General features: G+C 34.9%; 1 protein-coding gene across 9 annotated transcripts in view; it reads left to right on the top strand.

Moving 5' to 3' along the window:
- The window catches only part of Ten-m (teneurin transmembrane protein Ten-m), a 125,661-nt gene that overhangs the window by 54,599 nt on the left and 47,061 nt on the right, over positions 1-24,001 (top strand). For 3 of the 9 annotated variants that reach the window (XM_074253077.1, XM_074253076.1, XM_074253075.1), the window contains one exon: positions 7,230-7,529. In XM_074253077.1, the coding sequence (XP_074109178.1) occupies positions 7,230-7,529 (300 nt within the window). Of the gene's footprint in view, positions 1-7,210; positions 7,530-17,423; positions 17,736-24,001 lie in introns of those variants that run through there. The other 6 variants (XM_074253084.1, XM_074253078.1, XM_074253074.1 and 3 more) reach the window with 2 other exon arrangements.

Raw genomic sequence — 24,001 nt, 5'->3', positions numbered from 1 at the left:
GTAAATGAAAGGAAGATCAATGAAAAAGATCCAATGGGTTTAGAATTTGCATTGCATTTCTTCAATTTTACGTCAACGGCTCTGCGAGTCTCTTTCGACTGGCTTCCCGTATAAGTGGGAGTACAAGGATGAGGATAAGAAGAAGGAGGAGGAGGAGTAACATCAAAGTCAGAATCGCGAATCGTATAAAGTTTCACTAGCGGATAAAATTTTCTCGCTGAGCTGTAAAAGGACTAAAATAAAATAAAATAAAACCGTAGAAAAGTGAGCAAGGATCCGAAACGGATATAGATGTAGACATAAAAGAGCTTATAAGCTTCATTACCAAGAATTTATTATTTTTCGTTGACTTGTCAATTTTTGAGAAATTTATAAATTTTTAGGAATCGAGATGTCTCAGCTAGCTAGGCTTTTCCGGGACCGGAAATGACATTCTCAAGCAATGGAAGATGGAACCGCAAGATCATTTCCATCCATTTATTATTCAATTCAATAACCACCGGGCGAAAAGGGGGTGGGGGAACCGCAGGATGCCTGAGCTTTAACACTCAACACTTGCGATCTCCCTCGAGTCAGACTCAAAATGAATAAAACCGCCCCGGGCAGTTAATAACTTCATCATTTCGTTTTCAATATCTTATAAGTTCCAGAATGCCCCGGCACTTTTTCCAACCACTTAGCCATTCACGTTTTTGCCTTTTTTCCTATTCATTGGTAATCAATGCTCATTTATGCACTTTTTCTTGCTTTTAATGCCTCGGATTTGATGGGATGACGTTTAATTTCTAAAATTTTTAGCTTAATCCATAGTATTTAATCTTATCTAGAACCCTTCGTAGTCATTTTTAGAAAAAAAAAAATTTTTGAATTTTTTTCCAAAATTTTATTTTTGTTCCCACAAGCCTTAAAGTGGTCCAATTTTGAAAAACTTTTTTTTAAATCGATACGCCAGAACCTGATCTATAACCTTTCGTAGTCATTTTTTCCAAAATCTGACATCAAAATTTTTTCCAAAATTTTATTTTTGTTCCCACAAGGCTTAAAATGGTCCAATTAAAATAAATTTTTTTATAAATCGATACACCAGACCCCTTCATAGTCATTTTTCTAAAACATTTCGAAAATAAAACTCCGTAAATAACGACACTTAAAAAAATGACAAATCCAATCACCTCTGAAGCATTTATAACAATTTGATTTTTTATCCGGCGATTAATAAAAACTAAAAAAGCTGTTGCATGTAAAAAATTTTGGTCGTCGCCGGTGAAGCTCATTAATCTGAGCGGCACACGATATCGACGGATGTGTCCATATTTTACAAAACATCTGGCCTAGAAATGTATAAACCAACAGAGGTAAAAAATCTGCCGGAAGCTTGCAAAAAAAAACAACTCTATTTTAATGTAAATTTTATTTTATTTGAAAAAAAAAAAAAAAAAAAAAAATATTTACATTGATATTAATAAATATAATTTACTCTATAAAAAAAATTTTTTTTATAATTTAAAAATGAGGTCGGCATTTTTATTAACGCCTTTTATTTGTCTTGAAGAAATAAAGGCATAAAAAAATTTATTTTATTTTATTTTATTGTAAAATATTATTTATGAAAAAGCTTTCTATTTAATCCAGCGCAATCTCGTTAGATGAAAACCGCTCTATAGAACGGAATTTTCTTTCAGCACACGCAGCTCACCAACACACACACACACACCAAAGCACACACACACACACACACACAGGTCACTGAAGTTCACAATATTTATATTTTTCTTTTTAAAGCTTTAACTGGGTCGCTGGATTTCAAAAACTCAGCTCAAAATATTTATGCAGTCACTAAATCAAAGTACTTCTGATCTAGGTCAAATTTAAACTTTCTCTCGCTTCCAATTGTCCGATTGCTTTTCTAAATTTTTTTAATTAAGCCCACAGTGTCCTACTTACCCCACCTCACCCCCTCGAGCCTATAAAAGTCGTAAAAAAAAATTTATTTCATTAAATAAACGTGAAAACATTTTTTTCCATTTTGGGCGTCAAATTTTGGGCACTTTTCAAACCGCCATAACTCGGAAAATAATGACCCTAGCAAAATTTTCAACGAGTCAAAATTGACGGGAAATTAGATTCCCTATCCAGTAAGCTCAATGCCGTTCATATTGAACCGGAAGTTGACGTGATATTTCAAAAAAAAGTTTATTTTTGCATATTCTAAACTTTGAACTTTGTAAAATTTTTTTTTTTTTTTTTTTTTTTTTATTATTGAATTGTTGAAGTCTCGATTGATATTAAGAGTGAGGCAATATTGACACGGTAAGATTTTTAATAAAAAATGAGAATTGAATCGAATTGGAGATAGATATAAATATTTATCCTCGGGTTATGAAAGGCACTCATGCTCATGTCCTGTGTACAAAGGGTAAGGTTATATGTTGTAACGAAGGTCAGCGGAGATGCCCGAGAGTAAAATGCGCGCGACGCACCAGATCAATACGACAAACATGCTGATGGTTCACCTCCAAAATTATCCTTACAAATTACCCGATAAAAATTTAATTAACCTCTAATCCTTGTTGTGTTAAAAAATATTGTCACAGGACAATTGATTTATTTTTATTCGATGCGTTACAATTAAATCTATGACTTTTGGTAATTAAAAAAAAATTAAACCCTAAAATTAAATCAATAATAAATTTTTCAAAATTATACTTTTAAAAAATAACTTAATAAAAATGATATTAACCTCGAATCAAGAAAGATAGTGGCCAATAAAAGAGAATTTCAACTGTACGGGCATTAAAATATTTTCTTATGAAGAAATGCAAATAGGTCTTTAAAAAATCTTGCGTAATTAAAAAAGAAAGAATGCGCTTAATTCTATGTGACTAGAGTTATTAAAAATTCCTGAGAGCACCGAGTTTACCTTGTAAACTCATAATATTTTCTCGAGAGATATTTTCATATCCCCAACCTTATTTTTTTTTATTTTTTATTTTTCCATACGTCGTTTTCTCATAAACTGAAGAAAAAAAAAAAAAAAAATTACAATTACATTATTTCATCTTGCGCTCTTTTATATTCAAATTACATCGATCTTGTTATTTTAGGTATTAAATATAAAAAAGTGATGTATCATCAGTGAAGTTAATATTTTCAACTCCTCGATTAAATTTTCCGAGGTAAGAACCCAGAAAAGGACCAGAATCCCCCAGAGCCTCGGATAATCCTCTAGCCAATTATTTCAGCTGGCTCGAGTTTTCTAATTCGCGACGAAATAAGGCTTAGCTCGAACTGAAACGTTAGTTGAAATAAAAATTAAAATACTCTAACTCTTACAGATCCGAGTAATCCTCTGATGAATCCTTACCAAGTCACCATCAGTCCTTTTGCTTTAATCTCTCAATTGATACGACTTTTTTGATTTTTCTGAAAAAAAAAAAAAAATTTTTTTTTTTTTACAAGATTTTTGTTAAATTACACTGTAGTTTTTTAAATATTGACTTTAGTAAAAATATAAGCTCATACTGATATTACACTCATCAAATGCTTTCATTTGAATACCCACTTGCTTTTTTTGATATATTTTTCATGTATACATATATAAATGTTTATATATAAATATATAAAATATATGAAAAATGCAAGTGGGTACTCAAATGAAAGGTCTTGATGAGAGTAACATCAGAATGAGCTTATATCTTCAAGAATGTCAATAGTTCACAAGATACAAGGTCATTTATTAATTCTGCAGCCTAAATTAATAATATAAATTACAACATTGAAATATTAAAAACTCTTCAATTTAATTTCTCTAAATAAAGTTTACTTAAAATAACAGAGCACCATTAGTTTAAATAAAAATTTTCCATCTCTCGATAATCCTCCGAGGATGCCTTACAGAGTCACTGGTCCTTTGACGGTAATATTTCGAGCAGCCTCGGATCCTGGTCAGTGCCTGAGAGCCTAAATAGAATCAAGGGCTTCCGTCAAATGATACTCTGTATCAATAATTAGCCTCCTGTGTGGAAGCTTTTGAAAGCTTTTACTAATAATCATCAATTACATCAAAGAGCCATTAGATATTATTTTTCTCGTGATGATTTAATTGTTTTTAATTCAAATACTGGATCGCAAACTCTCATCCCGGATATGATGAGCCTGATAGAGCAACTCGGTGGTCTCGGGTGATGTCGTGACGATTAAACATTTATAACCCCGGTGGTGTAACGAGTCTGCTTGTAGCTTATCTGATTAGTCGCCTTCTATAAAAGTTTACTACAATTATATTCAATTGATAATTTAATTCATTTAATTTTTTCAATCACAATATTATCAATTTAAAAAATTTTACTGTCCCAATTTAAAAGAATTTTTTTTTTTTTTTTTGTTTTTAAATATTCAAACAATCATAATAATTGATCTGATGACACAATTGGAAGCAAAATGACAAGCGGATCGTCAGCAGAAATAACCCGAGATCGGCATTTCGCTATTCATATCTTTTCAAGTATAAATGTATAAATGTAAGCTAGAAGTGCCGGGAGGAGGGAAGAGGAGGAAGGGTGGGAGATTCGGAAAGCAGCCTCGACATTCCCACGTAGGATTTAAACGACGGTAGAAGTCGTCGACAGCAAAAAGATGGATAAGAATAAGAATAAGAAAAATTTCGAAGAGTCGAGAAGGTGGAAGATGAATTATTCATGAATAGGTCATCCAGGATCGAGAATAGTAGGACCTTAGTTTATTATTATTACCGTTTTTAATTCTGTTTCAATGTTCTGATGACTAAGTTTGGTTAAAAGCCCGTTATTCTGTTTTATATATGTGACTAAAATTTAATTAAATTAATAAAAAATTTTATTTTTTAAAATATTTTCTCAGGGAATCAAAAATCCTGACACCAAATTTTCTACCTCCAAAAAAGCAATAAATCATTCAAAATAAATCCCATAAGAAAAAAAAAAATATCTTACCATAAAACTGACTCATAGCATATAAAGAACTCTCTAATTCGCGGAATAAAAACCCATTAACCACGCGATAACACAGGAATGGAATGTATTTCTGATTGATGGTTTTGTTCTGCGAAGTTGATCGGTCAAAAATCATTACAACCATTGATGCCGTTGAGAAATGGTATTTATATGTATATATAAAAGGGGAGAAACTTTGAATTGAAGCTTTCAAGTGCACTTTCCACCCCAGAAACTGGCAAGTCTTGGCAGATATTCCTTGATGTGGATGTAAATGTGGATGTGTAGCCGATAGAGAGGAAGATACCTGGGAAATCTTCGGGAGAGAAAGTACGAGGGTGTAATCAGTCTTGCCAGTAATTAATTAAACGATTCTTCCTTACCGAGTTGTGAGTTTGATGTAAACGGTGCATATGGCTTTATTGAGACGGCCCTACCGTCGGCGTCTATATAGTATATACTCAACGGTTTTAATTACTGAATGCGAAACCCGTGCTCGTATCCGTAATTTAATATTCAGGCTCCTTTTTAATTTTTTTTTTTTTTTTTTTGTATAGTTTGCTGAGGATCAATAAAATTTGCTATAAATATTATTTAATAAATAAATTAATCCCCGACAAAATATCCCTATAGATATTTTGTCTGGAAATATTACATAGAGATATTTTGTCATAAAATATAATAAATATTTGTTAATATTTAGTAATTTTTTATAAAAAAATTTCTAGATCAAACGTTAGTCGATATAAACAAATTCTAAAAATAAATTAGCCGTCGAATGAATTTCCGACATTTATAAAAGTGGATAGCCGGCAGAATTTAAACTCACAGTTAATTAACCCGATCATCTTCCGGCCATCAACCACGGAATAGAAAGTCCCCGATAGATATTCCGATTTAGTCTGGGCTCGGACCACCTGGCTGGGATTTTAATTAAGTATCTGTTAAAATAATTAATAATCCCGAGTGATCAGTCACCGATAAATTTTAATAAAAAATATTTTTGAGGATTAAAATCAGAATTCAGGAAAAAATAATGCAGTGCGATTGGAATGTCCGAAGAAGAATAAGAAATAAGGGCGAATAATTCTTAGCGGCCTTGTACATAAATTACCGTATCGGACAATAGGTAATTGTGAGATCCGGAGCCGCCTGAGGGCCCTTTGTAACAATACGTTTGTATTTATTTATATTAAAGTTGAATCTTACATGCATCGGTCCCGAGTGGATGAAAGACAAAGGGGTACGCGTAGGCGTTACTTTTAGCTGTCCGATCTACTGGAAAGATACCCGGCAATGAATTACATCAGTAGGACTCTAAGCCATCCCCTCGAGGGTTCATTATAAATAAATACACTTGCTTTTATTTTTACTTTTTATTTTGGCTCAAGTTCTGTTATTTTTACCATTTTCCTGGATATGGAGCCTACCATTCAATCGGCACAACCATCGAAGCCCTTCAGAGGAGACCAACCGCGATCAATAACTCCCCTCTGATGGAAGACAATCAAACTCAATAAAGAATTTTGGCAAATGTTTGCCTAAGTTGATGCATTTACTAGATCAAAGACCACCTGCTAGACTAGTAATTATTCTATTGGGATAAATGGACCCGAATTATGCTTTTTGGTCGACCTAAATTCAATTTTTCCTTAGTGATAATTATTAATTACAATTTTTTGTGATTTTTGGCAATGATTTTTTGATTGCCAAATTTTTTGGTGAGGTTTTTTTTGAAAAATTAGTACGAAGGATTCTAGATCAGGTTCTGGCGTATCGATTTTAAAAAAAAATTTATGAAAATTGGACAATTCTAAGGCTTGGGGGAATAAAAATAAAATTTCGAAAATTTTAATTTTGAATCAATTAAAAGTAACAAAACAATGACGTTAAACAACTAAACTTACTCCTTTATTGTTACAATTGAGCAATAATAAACACAAATAACTAAAAATAGCAGCGCAGCTGGTCTGGCAATTAATTTTTTCTCGAAGACCGGCTTTGGAAAATTACCGAAGAAGGACAACCCGCATATCTTGGTCCTTAACCGGATCAGAATGTAAATAATAATTATTTCCTCCCGACCTTCGCGGATAATCGCCGTCATAAAGAGCACCTGCTTTGTCCATTTCGGGCATAAACTCTTCAAGAAAAAAATAACTCGTAGATCGCGGATCGTGATTCGTGGGAAAATCTGTGGTTCTACCACAACAATTTTTTCTAATTTTAAATTAATAATTATGAATTTTTATTTTCCAGGCAAGGGACGGCTGCACCCAGCCTACAGCCTCAGTGGCTCTGAGGGCGAGGACAACCCCAGGGTTTCTGGGACCAGAGGTCCGTCTCAGGCCCATAGTCTCTACTCCCAAAATCAGCCCGGTCAATCCCACAGCCACTATAACACGGCCCACAAAAGAGGAAACGCGAGTTATCAACAGCCTCAATTGTATCACGTTGCCAGCAGAGTTGAGGGCCTCAGTGACACTCCTACTTCTGGAAACGCCAGCGACGAGACCCTTACCGATTGCGAGCTGACCCATCTGGCCCGGGAGTGGAACGGTAAGTGTAAAACAATATTTTTTTTTTATTTTTTCCAAAATTTTATTTTTATTCCCCCAAGCCTTAGAATTGTCCAATTATCATAAATTTTTTTTTTTAAATCGATACGCCAGAACCTGATCTAGAATCTTTCGTAGTCATTTTTCCAAAATTTGGCATCAAAATTTTTTCCAAAATTTTATTTTTGTTCCTACAAGGCTTAGAATTGTCCAAAATACAAAAATTTATTTTCCAATTAATCCTGTATGTGATCTAGAACCCTTCGTAGTCATTATAAAAAAAGTCATTTGTCATCCACATCCAGGTTATCAATGAGCTGGGTGTCTTTGAGACTCTACAAGAAGGGGTGGGGAAAGATCTTGAGGCAAATGACAATACGTCGCTAATCCTCCCTCTGTTTAATCTCGGGGTGACGTGTACACATGACAACATGTCAACATGACATCAACAAGGCATGCTGATAACGCTGATAATGATAAGACCTCCCCCTACTGTTATTGGCTCATCTTTGCTTGTCACTACCCAGTCTCATCCAACTTTAGTGATCGGTTGTTGTTGTTATTATTATTAGTTCTAGAAGTTTTTAATAGCCCGGAATAGAAACAATCGGCGGATTTAGGAGAGCATAATTTACTCTGCGGGTAATCGATAGCGTTGTACTGAACTGGCTGGTTTATGTGTCATGCGAGGCTCGAGAATTAAAGACCCGTTTGTTCTTCGAGGATTTAACTGTTACCATTTCATGCAAATTACCACATATCTGCATGTTCAACCGCCATTATATTAAGACTTTGTATCATAATTTTAAACCGCATGTCTGATTAATCATCATTACTATTGTCCTTTGTATATTCGAGTTGTAACGATTCAAAAAAATTTTTTTTACCATCTAATTATAAAAAAAAAAAAAAAACAATTCCTTGTCTTTCAAAAATGATAGAGGGTGCTACTAAAAATAAAATTAGCTTTAATTTAAAGTTACAGAGGTTCCAAACTACCAAATTAAAGTCCTGGGTTCAAATCCCGGGGGGTTTTTTTTTTTTTTTTTTTTAATTGTTTTCGACTAAAATTCAATTACCAAGCTAAAAAGAAATTGATATACGAAAAAAGAATAGTAGAAAGTCGGATAATTAATTGTCAAAGACCTTGAGAGCTTGGATTCCGCTTAATATAATTTTAAGAGTGAAAAGATTGACGACAGGGCAATAAATAAAATAACTAAGAGCCGATTCATACAAAGGAGTATCTTATATCTCATACATTTATACATTTGTAGATTTATACTTGGTAAAACAGGTTCTTTGTTTGAATAACGTCGAGCGGCTATCCCTATCCCGCAGCGAGCTAGTCACCATAAGTAATTATATTTATTTATGTCTAGTTTTATTTACAATACTTTTTTGACCCGAATAAGAGACCGATACTTATAGGTGCAAGTATATATGCATGTATTGCTCTTGTAACAATTATAAAAATATCAGAATTTACAACCGAATAAGTGAATAACTTGGTGTACAAGGTATGCTAATCAGACACACGATATCCAGATGCATCGATGTATCGATTAGCAGATAAATTAAAACGTCCTGGGTGGCCTGGAATTCATTTAACATGTTTTTTTTTTTTATGAACCTCAAATAAATTCTGATGTCTATTTTTTTAAAATAATTACTCACTAGCAGTGGTTTAATTGTTTAGAAACAAAAAAAAAAAAAAAAAATAATAAAATGCAGCCCCCGGGATTCGAACCTAGAATAAAAATATTGGTATTTTAATTTTTATTTTTGTTACTACAAGCCCTAGAAAATTGTCCAATTTTCAAAAAAATTTTTTTTTAAATCGATACTCCAGAACCTGATCTAGAACCTTTCGTCGTCAATTTTCCAAAAAAAATTTTTTTCTATATATTAATACTCGATTCTAAAGAAGACTTGAGTCGATTTTCCGTGAGACGGCGCATAGCAGTAATTAAAAAAAGAAACTTCGAGGATTACTGAGTTTGAGGACGGCGTGTAGAATAATTATAATGACTTCTATAAAGCTCGGGAAACAATGGAAGGAGCTCAACTGAAAAGCTATAGGTTTCCGTTTCCCGGGAAAATTAAACTGTGCCACGGGTCGTTTTCCTCTTTCTGCTTTACTTGTGCTTAAACTTGTATTCCTCGAGCAGCACTATAAACTCCCCGGTTTATTGTTTTCCTCCCGTAATTTAGAGTGCCCCGTTGGTTCCAAGCTTAAATCGATCTCTCGAACTAATGACCCGATTCGGGCCCAGAATCTTGTTCGTTACACGCGAATCGGGTTAATTGCCTGCCTTCGGAAGCAACTATCGTCAGGCAGCCATCACCCATCAACTATCAACGATCAGCTATCAGCTATCAGCTATCAGCTATCAGCTATCAGCTATCATGATTCCTCGCGTGCATCCTTAATTCGGTAACTTTTTCATTAAGATCAATCAATCATTTCTGCTCTGAAATCGGTCGCGCTTTCAGGACAATGCGTTGAATCACGTACAATGCTAACCACATCATTACAGAGCACGTGGGTATCCACCGCTGGAGACACTAACCGAAATAATCTGGGATTTCCGTAAGTCCATAACTCCCGGGTCACTCTAATTTCAGTTTGTATGCTAATTTATCATTTTCCTCCAGTTTTTTTTTTGCGTTGACCTTCCAAAAATTCATTTTGGTGGATTAGAAAATTTAATGAATTTTGTTAAATTGCTACATTTTTCATATATGCATATTTATAATATGTATAAATATATAATATATATGAAAAAAGATCAATTTTCAAATTTTTTTCCAAAATTTTATTTTTATTCCCACAAGCCTTAGAATTGTCCAAATTTCAAAACTTTTTTTTTAAATCGATACGCCAGAACCTGATCTAGAACCCTTCGTAGTCATTTTTTCAAAATTTAATATCAAAATTTTTTCCAAAATTTTATTTTTGTTATTAAAAATCTTAGAATCGTCTAATTTTCAATAATTTTCTTTTAAATTGATACACCAAAACCTGATTTAGAACCCTTCGTAATCATTTTTCCAAAATCTGACATAAAAATTTTTGGCTCATTCATTTGTCTTATTCTCTTAATAATAGATTAAGGGGAAGGGGAAGGGGGTAAAAAAAAAAAAATAAAAGTTTTAAGCGGATTTTAAAAGAGTAAATACTCTCACGCACCTCTAGCTATAGATACCTCCTATCAGTTAACATTCTCGAGATTCGTGGGCGTAACCGTAACTTTGCGTGCTGGTAATTTTGTATCGATTTTTGTATCTGGAAAAAATTTTATTAAAATTTAAGAAAATTATATTTTTAAATTACCACAAAATGTCTTTTTAGTGTCGCCTGGTAATATTGTCATGGTTTAATGAAGGCATGGGAATCTAAGGAGTATCATATTCTCGGCAATCTAAGTTTCAATGATAATTTTCTTTGTGGTTTCGCGTGACTCGCTCTGATTCCCTTCTACGGTTATTTTTTTTTATGAAATTAAATGTTCAAGTTAATTGAAAATTTTCTTTTGTTAAATAATAGAAAAAAAAAGACAGTCACTAGGATTCGAACCCTGAACCTTATAATTCGTTAATTTAACATCCTAATTTAATTTAAAATTTCCAAATCAGGAAAATAAGAATTTTTTATAAATAAAAAATTTTTATTTAAAAAAAATCTTAAGAGCAAAAGTATGCTCTGTATTTATTCTAGTGAAAAAATTTAATAGACAAAATATAAAAAATATTTCACCAAGTCAAAGTTAGCGGAATAAATTTACGTATTTATAAAATCTCATTACTGAGCAAACAGTGACTACATTAAATAAATACACATATACACACATTAAGAGACAGGAGAGCCATTGAAGGCAAGCCGTCAAGTGCTGAGTTTTCTTGTAATGAATCTCTTTTTTTTTTTTTTTTTTTTCTGAAATCAAAGGACGGATTTCCATGTTTTGACTTTTAAACATGTCTCGAGTGATCCCGTCGTTTGAAACAAAAAAAAAAAAAAAAAAAAATACCTTCTTCGGGATTCGAACCCGGACTAAAAATATTGGTATTTAAATTTTTATTTTTGTTACCATGAGGCTTAGAATTGTCTAATTGTCCAAATTTTTTTTTTTTAGTTTCAACTAATTAAAAAAATTTTTTTTTTAAATTTTTGACTAGTCGTTTAATAGTCTTATAATCCAAAGATTGAAATTTAAAATTCGTATGTAATTGACAGGCTCGTGCTCGAGAACCAGTTTGAGACTAAAGTGAGTGTGAGGGAGGGCCTTGATGGTACTCGAGAGTTGTCCGAGGAATAATTGGTGATGGTATCTCCAGAGTCCGACACGAGCTTCGAGCTGGATATTTTGATAATTCCTGTCTGATAAAACACCTTTTTCAAGCATAAATTCCTCGAGCAAATAAAGCCGTTAGGCGTCTCTGGTATTTTTTTCCCTAATTTTAAAAAATCATAATAAAAGAGCAATCTCTCACAAGTTTGGATGTACACTCACTTTGAAAGAGTGTAAGTTTGTAGGAAGGCACCATCTGGAGGTACTAGCACTCAACTGTTCACTCAAGTTGATACTTGGCTGCTCCCGTCACCTTTTTCGCTACATGTCAACTCTTTCTCTCTAAAGTGAGGACTTTACCGAACTTTTGACTATTCGAGAATCCCATTAAGGACCTTGAGGCTCGATAACACCCTTTTCTTTTTCAAACACACGTCTAGCTTCCGATAGTGCACACAATCTTCTTTTTTTACCCCCTCCCCTCCTCCAAGGTCAAATAATTAAAGCCAAAAAATTTCATTTTTTTTTTTTTTTTTTTTTAAATTATTTTAACCCTCCTAAATTATCTCTCCTAAAAACTATTTTTTTAAGTAGTAAAACCCCGAGGATAAAAGGTATCCCCTCGCAAGTAGATAAGCCGAGAAAATCCGTAATCTATAAGTACGAGCTCAAGTATTACCACATAAAGGATGTGACTCCGATAATCGTCTAATTGAAACTCTAAAAAAAAAAAAAAAAAAAAAAAAAAAAAATCTCCTTCAAAAAAACAACTCCTCAATTCTTCCAAAATATTTTTATTAAATTTCCAACAGCATCATTAGATTCCCCTCAAAATTCCCTTTAATTAGACTACCAACACGCTTGTCCTCCTAAACCTACACATAAAAAGCACATAAAAGCACACACGAGCACGCGGTCGCACAAAAAACCATGTGAGTACTCAAACTACAGAGAATCTCTCCTACTACAAGCTCCTTCACTAAATTTCCATCTGGGATACTTTTCATGGCTTCGAGCGTCGATTTTTCCCAGGTCTTCTCACCCACCTTTTAATTTTGAAGAGCACCATACTATGCGCGACTTTAGCGGCTCTTTTGAAAGCCCGCCATTGTTTTTTGATCCCACGCTGATGATCCTTCCAGCCCTGGACACCTAGCTCCGCCAAGAATACCAGACTTGCGACGAGAAGCCCAGCACTTAGCAGCAGGAAGATGAAGAGTAGATCCTGGAACTCAACAGGCCGGTAGTAGTTAGGACCAAGGCGCTCCTCGAGCTGCCTAAAGTACCTCTTGATCTTCCAGCCGGAGAAGTTGGACTTTTTTAAATTAAGACCAGAATCAACGATCCGTGCTATCAGCAGATTGACCCGGTCCTTGAGCCTCCAGTTTTTCCTCAAGAGAAAGGAGCTGAACTTGGTGACCAGGGGGTTCTTTGCTTGATGGAGATCGAACTCAGCGATCAGGTAGCGGATTGTTCTGTAGTTTTCGACGCAGGCGGCTCTTGGATTTACTATAGTGTCGGTGTTGCAAAGGTATTTTCCAAAAAGAGTCTTCGCAACAAGCAACTCGTCCTTGATGTAACTTTTAGTGGCTGGGTGCGCGTAGATCACCTCGTACCTCGAGTCCTTGAGGTCTTCCAGACTCTCGACGTTCTCGCGGTACTCAAGCTTGGTCAGAAAGGCAGCCAAGTGTCCGGAAAACGTCGCCTGGATCACCAAGAAGTAAAGGAAGATCACTGAGAAGAAAATTCGGCTTTTGGTGGACTCCATTTTGGAGGCGATTGCCACGTTGATAATCAGCCGGAGAGAATCGAAGATGCTGAAGGACAGCAGCAGGTTACTTGACAGGTAGATCACCAGAAAAGCAGCGGAGATTATTATTACAGTGGCTGCGATGGTCAGCCAACCGTAAAAGTTGAACATTTTTTCCAGCGGAGTCATCAGCCCGCGACGGTGGGTCACTATGATGTCTCGCTGGAATAAGAATGGGTACGACGGGTCGTAGTAGGAGAGCAGGCTGGTGTCGCTCGTGAATCCAGGCTTGATCTTTAGGTCCAGAGACTTGGTCAGGGATGAGTTGATCAGGAAGGAAGACAAGTTACGTTCTGTGAAAAGCAGGTTTGTTAGGTTCACTGAGACTGATAAGGAGTCGATCAAGCTGCTCAGTATAAATCTCGAGTGCGGGAAGATTAGCACAGGCGAAGAAGATTCCCGGGTTATCAGGAAATGCCCTGACATCGATTTTATCCAGGTGTCCACTACGAACTGCAGAACCTGGATTGGGTAGTCACCTAGGTGCTTTGTGCGGTCGAACAGCAGGATTGAGCACGGGTCTGTTGAGGTAATTAAAAAGATTTATAAGAGCATTTTCAAATGCAGCCTGAATAATGAAATCACATGACTTCAAAATAAGTATTATATAACTCACCTATCCTCTTATCAGGTGAATATCTCCCAAAAAATATCTTCTGATCCTTCCACCTGCTCCAAAACCCCTTGGGGGCGTAACTGCAGTACGGGTTGAAAGTAACAACCTGCAAGCTCTTTCCATCTTCCGTCTCTGAGCAAACAAAAACATTGGCGCTCTCACTGGCGTTCCACAAATCCGCGAATATCACTTTCACCTGATCGAACTGCAGTTGTTCGATCACCACAAAAACTGTGTTAATCCCGCTGAAAGCTCCAGCCAGTCGCCTGCTCCACCTGTGTAACTGGTCCAGGAATATCACCAGCAAGTCCTTGGAATTGACAGTGATACCTTGATCCTCGGAATTAAGCCGCTGAATTTTCCTGTTGCTGTCCACTGCTGCTTGCACAACCTCGTTCTGGACGTCGCCGTAGAAGAAAACAGTTTCAGGCTCGTGGCAATTTTCCAGCAGGTCAGCCTGGAACAAAATGTCAGTCAGAATAATGGAATTAAGCAACCTGCTGCTGGAAATTCTCACCAATAAGTCTTTAAAGGGACTTGGTTTAGTTTCAAAGAAAATTTCCTTGGAGCCTTCAACTCCAAGAGCTACCAGCAATACCCACAGTAGTATCATCCTACGAATGACGTCCAAGTACTACTGAGCCCACACAGTTGTCCAGAGTGAGTATTTATCTAACGTCAATTAAACGAAAATTCACCTATCATTTGATAGGATAACAGCCCTTATTTTGTTTACAAACAATTTGTCCAGAAAATTCTGGCACAAAATATGTGGGCTGATATTGATTTTTATTAAAAAATATAAAAAGGGAATTTGTAATTAGTTGATCAGAATTAATGGAACTCGATTTAAATTCAGAGGAAAACTGACATTTCAATTTCTGTTCCTAGTTACGGAATTTCTTCGGTAAAATAAAATAAAAACGTCCAAGTTAAAAGATAAATAAAAGTTTTAAGCAATCGGTTCGTTTGATTCTCGGGCACGACCTTCTGTTACACAACACAGTTCCCTTGTTTCTGTCGAGTGAATTCTCCGAGTGAGATCCCAGACAGAACAAGTTCCGAGACACCCCAACCTACTGCTTTTGTAGCGTAAACTTTACTAGTTTTCCCAAAGTCTCCAGTGCCTTTAACGTTTTATATTGCTTTTTTATGCTCTTCAGGCAGCTCATTAACGACATTTCAATACTTTTTTCTTTTAACTATTGAATTTATTGGCTTTGAGACCTGTAAGATATTCACTTGAAAGTGATAATATAACACAGATGATATTTTAAGATGATAAAGTAACTTTGGTTGGTTAAAATCGGTCCAATAGTTTCCAAGATATCGCCATTTTAAATTTTGATTTGACCTAAGCGCCATCTACAAAAAATTGATAACACGCCTTAGAGGAAGTAATAAGGAGTTGAAATACCTTTGGTTGGTCAAAATTGGCCCAGTAGTTTTTGAGATATCGTCATTTTCATTTTTTTATTATTGAATTTGAAATCGTGGATTCGAATCCTGGACAAGTTTTTTTTTTTTTTTTTTTTTTTTTAAACTAAATTGGGAGCCAAGGAAGGTATATTCTAATTTTAAAGAGGATTTTTGAGGTCTTAAGCGTGTCGGTAGTGACTTTGTGAAAAAGTAATTACTTTAATGATTGATATTGATCCCATTAGAGGAATTTTAGGGTCGGGAGAGGAACTCGGGGAGCTTTTTATCAATTCAGCAGAATTTTCTATATCTTCGTAGAGAATCGAGACCCGGAAGTAACAAAGGTGGTTCGTTTGATAGCAGTTGAAAAAGACTTTTTTTATCAGACGGAATGAAGACGAGTATGAGGTAGGGTGGGAAGGATAAAAGGGACACGCCATCCCTTTTACAATCAGTCGCAATGATGCTGCCTTATCGGTACGCTGAGGGATGAGTGAGCTAAAACCCGATGTAGATGCGGGAAAAATAAAAGAGACGGAATAAGATCCGATGGGAGTCGATGGGAATAAAATAAAAAAAACCTTTCCTCTCTTCGACGTGAACGTGTGTGCTCGGATATAAGCAACGGCTTTAAATCCTGAGGTGAAGATCGATCAAGGACCAATAGGCAAATTTGGGTGTGACTTTATTTTGGGTCCAATTCTTATTTCATTTTTCATAAAAAATAATAAAAATTTAGGAGCATTTAAAAGATAAAATAAGAAGGTAAAAAAAAAAAACAAATCGACCACCCTTACCGTTCCCCTTACCCGTAATCCTTAATTAGTTCTCGCTATTCGATCCATTAATCGTGACAGTCCGGCAGAGCGCTCGTGACGCCGGTTAAGTTCGATGTAAGATGGATCAAATAAAAATAAAAACAACCGACACCTCTGTTGTTGAGACTCACCATCAGATAAAACACACACACCAAGATCTGGGCCTGACATAATCGCACTCGGCCTCAGGTGCCACATTTTAAAGATAAATCTTAGTATTATTATTATATTGGTTCTAGAAGAAATTTTTTTGAATAATAAGATATATTATTAAGAAATGACCTTGTATCTTGTGAAATATTGACATTTTTAAAGATCTAAGCTCATCCTGATGTTACACTCATCAAGACCTTTCATTTGAGTACCCACATGAATTTTTCATATATTATATATATATATATATATATATATATGAAAAATATATTAAAAATACAAGTGGGTACTCAAATGAAAGCTCTTGATGAGTGTAACATCAAGATGAGCTTATATCGTTAAAAAAGTCAATATTTAAGAAAGTACAGCACAATATTTAAAATAATAAAAAAAGGAAAATAAAAAAACAAGGTTGACCGTGAAATGAGAGGTAAAGCCTGGAGTTGCGTAATACTTAGAGACATCCTGTCATCTGGCGATGGACGATGTCCCAGAAATGCTGGGTATTGATAGGAGTATAAGGACTCGTTTGGATTCTCTCTCTCTCTCTCTCTTTCTCTCGTTCTTTCCATTCTCACTAGCTGGCAGTGATCATCTAAACCTCGTTATAGTATTCGTGTTTGTATTTATATTAGTATTCGTATTTGTGACTAGCCGAGTGACAAGATAGAGAATGCGCAACTCAAACCGGGTCTCTGCGCGTGCGCGCGTGGGAGTCGAACGTTGACTCGGGTCGAACGAGGAACTAAATCCAGCTTTATGCAGTGCACTCTCTGCTGTTGTCGGATCTTTGCCTGGTTAAGTCCGCTGGACTGTTGGACTGGATTTTACCGACATACTGCTCATTGGTGAATAATCTTCACCCGGCCCTTGCTATTCGACCAACTTGTGTTGCTAGACTAAACTTGAATAAAAATTAGAAAAAAAAAAAATTATTTTTTGTGTGCAAAGTGTGTGAAATTTTATTTTTTATTTTTTATTTATTTATTATTATTATTATTATTATCATTATTATTATTATGGTGATTGATAAGTGGTGATGGTTTCACGTGCAATGATAATAGTGAGCCTTTTTTTTGAGGATCAATGTACCAACCAGGTAAATTAATTAATTAGATCACTTGAAAAATTTATTAAAATTTTATGAAAAATAATTTCGGTGCCGGGAGTTCGATCGAAGGACCTTCACAAGATTCGGCTCGTGCGGACCCGCCCCAAACTCGGCTCTCCTTTTTTTCGGTCTCTGTCACTCTAATCTATTTTACGTTAACTTTGGAAACACCCCGCTGCGCCCTCTCAATTTTGTTCTCATTAAAACTTTTTTTTTATAAAACTTCTTAAGCTACTAAAAAAAAATTTTTTCCATGAAATTTTTACCGTACAATTTTTTTAATTTTTTTACCACGCATTTTATTTTAAACTTTACCAAGCATTTTTAAAATTTTTACCACACAATTTTATTAAATTAACACTTTAGTAATTTATGCCATGAAATTGTATTATTGTTAACTCTTTAGTAATTCTTACCGTGCAAATTTATATTTTTATCACGCATTTAATTTTGATTAGTACTATTAAAAAAATTTACGACGCAATAATTTTTTTTTTGAAATTTTTACCGTGTAAATTTTTGCCACAAATTTTTACCACACAATTTTATTAAATTAGCACTTAAATAATTTTTGCCATGAAATTTTATTATTGTTAACACTCGGGTAATTTTTACCGTGCAAATAAATATTTTTGACACACATATAATTTTGATTAGGATGTCAAAAAAAATTTTACCACGCAATAATTTCTTACCATGCATTTAACTGATTCTTCCTCTAAATTTTTGCACTAAAATTTGTCCATGCTGTTCACAAAAATTTATTTGCATAGTAAAATAAATTTTTTCCATGAAAAAAATTTTCATGGTAAAATTAAAAAAAAAAAAATAAAATTGCACAAAAATAAATTTAATCACGTGGGTTTAGTCCTTTCTCTCGTCCAGGCTTGAGCCTTATTGATTTGCACAGATTGGAAGCAAGCCAGCGTACTCACCAGAAACTCCATCCCCGAGATCAGGCGTCAATAATAACAATAATAATAGCACTGCCTAGACTTTTAAATAAAAATAAAAATAGAAATCTAAATCCAAATCCAGTGCCTAGAAAAAAAAAAAAAATGTCATAATTGACGGATTGATATTCTAACATTTTAATATCTCCGAGAAAATCAAACAATGAGCTGAGCGACACGTGTGGTTACCACGTCGGGGGATATTGCAAATAAAATGACATCTGGCGGGAGCATTTTAATGAAAAAGTTATTAGGGGCTTCCTTTATCACCCTACTTACTAAATCCATCCCCTTGTTCTCTATTTTCAGTCTTTGTAATTTATAAATTCATAAAATTATAAATTTCAGTCAATAGAATTTATACAATTGAGCGAAAAACTAAAATAACTTTCTTATAATGTAAAGAAATGCAAAGAGTAAACCCTGAGGCGGTATCTTTGAGCATTAGCATACACGGTCCTTCAATCAATACTGAGTAGAGCACAATTTTATGCCTGTGCATCGGGTCCTACAGTTAACTTACAGAACAATCGTCTTTACTCTTCCGCCGCCTATTAAAATTAATTCAGTCCAAAGAGTTCGTCGACCGTTCAGTTCTACGTCTTTCATCCGTGTCATCGGAAATTACCTTAAAAACGTTTCGTTTTAAATTTAACCCGAGTAATTTTCTCTTAAAAGTAACAAAATAGGATAGAGCAAGTTGTAAGAAGATAAAGTAACTTTGGTTGGACGAAATCGGTCCAGTAGTTTTTGAGATATCGCCATTTTAAATTTTAATTTGACCTGAGCGCTATCTACAAAAAAGTGATAGCATGGCCTAGAGGAAGTTGTAAAGAGTTAATATATCTTTAGTTGGTCATAATCGGCCCAATAGTTTCTGAGATATCATCATTTTAATTTTTTTATTATTGAATCTGAAGTCGTGGGTTCAAATCCCGGGTGAATTTTTTTTTTTTTTTTTTTTTAATTTATATTTATTGGATCGATCGGGAGTCGTAAAGTGTATATTTTAATTTTAATGAGCCGCTTGCCGTTTTTCGAGTGTAAAATAGCTTAAAGAATGTATTTATAGACATTAGCGGCTTTCATGTGTCGAGAGTGTAATTGTAACATGCAGGACATTAATTAAAGCACTGTAACTCTTTTGAACTCAAAAAGCAGGGTCTAAAAAATTAGTGAACTACTTAAGGAATAATATTGAATGAAAAGAGTAAGTCTGTGGAGATAGAATGAGGTTCGATGTCGAGAGCTAGCTGGGTGGTATTATAATTACATTGAAGACAGGAAGCGTGGGCGAGAGCAATAAATAAACATTCATTGCCGATCTAGTGTGTAATAAACCGGTGATTTATTTAACGATTTTCATCTTGATATGAGATGGAGAGAGTTTTAAGTAAACGATAAATTTGGATTTAAGAAAACACATGAGACTAATTTCTGAAGGGATTTACCGAGTGATTTGTGACGTCCCACTGAGCTCTCGTTCGGCTGTTATCTCAACTACTCAAAGATTCTTAGTGCTTGCGCTGTTTTCTTAACCGGTTTGTTTAGTTTTTAACTAAGAGCCTGGATAAGAAGGACCATATTGCTTCGCTGAGTGGGAAAATATTTTTGTTATCCCCGAGTTTCATTTATAGTTAACTCTCTCCTAAAACTACTAGGGAATATTCAAGTTTCTTTATTCAGGCATTTTCAGTTGGCTTAGAACAAGTGTGCGATATTTTTTTTAAATTACGCCGACTAGTTCTAGATCAGACTCTTGGCTATCCAAAATACTCCTAAAAGTCCTAAAAATATTGAACCAATCCTGAGTTATAAAGCTCCTAAGATTTTTTCCTGATAATTTTTAATACTTAACTAGTAAATTGAATAAACAGCAATAACTTTGAATCTAATTTGGATTTTTTTAAATTGACGCTAACTAGTTCTAGATGATACTCTTGTCTAACTAAAACACCAAAAATTGCTAAAAAATCAAGTCCCAATCCGGCATGATAGCTAATTTTAGGCGAACAAATAGTCAGATAGGATGTTCTTGATTCCTGGTGGTCTGGATGGTGACGTAGATCCATACTCTACTGGGATCTAGACACAGAACCCGAGAGAGAAGGAGCAGTTGCGAAAACAGCGATATCGTTATTTATGTATCGCCAACCGAGTACCGACTACCGACTGCCGACTAGTAACTAGGAAGGGTGACTCTATATCTCCGTACTCCCTAGCGACGATCTACCCCAGGCAGTACCTACGCCTTTCAATATAATCCAGTAGCAGTACATTGTGTGGATTTCTGGTCTGTCGCTGCTCACCAACGTAAAATCCACCACTGAGGACTGAGAAGTGAGGACTATTGACTATTAACTCACGGGTACGCTATAGAGGATCACTTTCGATCGGTACGCGGGGTAAGTGAACTTATATCCATGCCAGCTCAAATCCACTCCACCGAGCGATCTATACTCGTTTCCCAAGTGGAGCGATTTTAGACGCTTTACTCTTATAATTCTCGATTGTCCATTCGTGTCAGCTATACCTCCAATCGGCATTGCCTATTATGTATTTATAGATCGCTAAAGATGCTCTAAAGATGTAATGCATCGGTATTGATCCACTCGGATGCTTCCGGTCGAGCTAAGCTGAAAATCCTTTTTATTAGAACTCAATCGTTTATTCAGTTATTGACTGGAATTATTAAACTTGCTGGAGATATTATTAGGACTTTAGGGAGTGTTTTGGATAGCCAAGAGTCTGATCTAGAACTAGTCGGCGGAAATTTAAAAAAATATCAATTAGATCAAAACTAATCGATGATTGTTTAAGTCTATAATCAGTTACTAAAAATTTTCCGGAAAAAATCTTAGGAGCTTACTAACTCAGGATTGGTTCAATATTTTTAGGACTTTTAGGAGTGTTTTGGATAGCCAAGAGTCTGATCTAGAACTAGTCGACGACCTAGAAAAAAAAAAATAATATAACTATGAGATTATAGAATGAGTAAAGAATAATAAGTTTTATCAAACGAGTTGGATAAAAAAAAAAAAATTTCTGATTATTCACATACATAATTGATTGAAACTATAGTATGACTATAGAATAAAATTTGTATTTTTAGACCAGCGATTTATAAATGATTAAATAACGTCTATTATATTCCAGTAAATAATTAAAATAACTTGGTAAAATCGCTAAAAGCTCGTAATTGATGCTTTATTGCTTATTCGCTCGAAAAATCGAGCATTAATTTATAACTTAATTAACTAGAACAATGTCCTCGTTTTATTTTTATAAACATTTTATTGATTTTACATTTTATTCACCTCTTTTGTTAAAATTCTTCCGATATTTATAACTAAATTACTTCTGATCAATATATCTGAATTTTACCCTCAATATTTTGATATTAAACCCGCTGTAGTTTTGGATTAAATTAAGATTTTTTAAATTTGACGCCGACTAGTTCTAGATGAGTCTTTTGGCTATCCAAAACACTCCTAAAAATCCTAAAAATATTGAACCAATCCTGAATTAGTAAGCTCCTAAGATTTTTTCCTGATAAATTTTATAAATTCACTAGTAAGTTAAACAAACAGTCATAACTTTAGATCTAATTAATATTTTTTGAAATTTCCACCGACTAGTTCTAGATCAGACTAGATCAGACTTTTGGCTATCCAAAGCACTCCTAAAAGTCCCAAAAATGTTGAACCAATCCTGAGGGTTATCAAAATAAAAATAGCTAAAATTAGGAAATCTGAAAAAGTAAAGCGATGAATAACGATTGACTTGAATAGGAGTTTATTATAAACGATCCAAAAATAGAAGGCTAGAGCGGATGCGTGACTGAAAAAGACCATTAATATTCTCACTAAATTTGGTGAGTTGGTGAGTTTGCAAGTTCCCGCAAAATAGCTTTCCGATCAATCAACTCGTAAGGACACGAAAGTATAATGCCGAGTTTATAAACCGTATTCACTCCTCACTAACACTCACTGACACGATTTTACATGGACAGACTGACAGACTGCACTCTAACGGCAAAACTCACATGATGTTCCGCTCGAGTTTTGTGAGTTAAGTGAACAACTTTTTACGGATCGTCTACTAAAACTTTTACAAGCTACAAACTCGAGCTCGGTGGTAAACTTGGCTAATTTTTCTAAGCGATTGCGTTTTTCCATTCCCAGTTCTTGCTTCTTTCCTTTTTAAATTAAAAACTAACGCTGATTAAGGATGCTCTTTGTTTAATAAAGTTATCGTCTATCCAATTCTCCCTCTCATTATTGTAAATCGCGCTAACGAATCAACAAACTCCCAGTTGTATTTCTCCTATTCAAATTTACCCAAATTTTATAACTCTCTCTGTTTTTATTTTTATTTTACCGTAATCTGAGATCTGCTGGGTCTGCGGATTTCACAATCACTCGTTAATGGTAACGGAATTTTGTAAACTTCGCTCGACGCTAACTATTACATCCGCAAAGGAACTCGAAAAATATCCGATTAATTTATATTTAAAGATTTCTTTTAATGCTGGGATAAACACGTTTTTACTTGGCATCGCTTTTCATCCCCTATATTTTTTTTTCTGATTGATATTTTTCAAAATTTCCGCTAACTAATTCTAGATCAGACTCTTGGCTATCCAAAACACTCCTAAAAGTCCTAAAAATATCCAACCAATCCCGAGTTAGAAAGCTCCTAAGATTTTTTCCTGATAAATTCTAGAAATTCACTAGTAGGTTAAACAAATAGCCATAACTTTGGATCTGATCGATATTTTTTGAAATTTCCGGCGACTAGTTCTAGATCAGACTCTTGGCTTTCCAAAACACTCCTAAAAGTCCTTAAAATACCCATAATCCTAAGAATCATTACCAAAACATCTTAGACCTTCAAATTGAACCAAAATCAGTTTCTCGTAGGTCTTGGTCTAAAAGAAGAATAACCCTTTCCCAGTAACTTGGTAACCGGAAACAGAGCCTTGAAAAGATAAAACCTCCTCGCTGGTAAGCCATAATTAGAGTAAAAAGGGTTCGTAAGCTTGAATAATAAACCAGTAACCAGAAATAAAATCTTAAAGTGAGTGCGATCAATAAACCGGGACGAGTTGGTGTAAGTGCCGAGTCCATGTTGTTGTGTTGAGGCTGTGTAATGTCCGCGCTCTATCCGGGTTAAAGAGAGAGAGACTGCAGCCAAGCTAGAACAGTAACGACTCCCCTCTCCCCCCACTTCTCCAGAGAGCGACCAGCTAAACGATTTCTTGTGCGATAGCATCTTGAAAGCTCTGAGTGCACACAGCTG

The sequence above is a fragment of the Cotesia typhae genome, unplaced genomic scaffold (genome assembly GCF_013202065.1).
Source record: "Cotesia typhae breed Kobodo isofemale line unplaced genomic scaffold, CoteBio_Ctyphae scaffold_121, whole genome shotgun sequence".
NCBI classification, from domain to species: domain Eukaryota; kingdom Metazoa; phylum Arthropoda; class Insecta; order Hymenoptera; family Braconidae; genus Cotesia; species Cotesia typhae.
The sequence above is the reverse complement of the archived record's forward strand: the minus strand, read 5'-3'. Positions and strand labels throughout refer to the sequence as shown.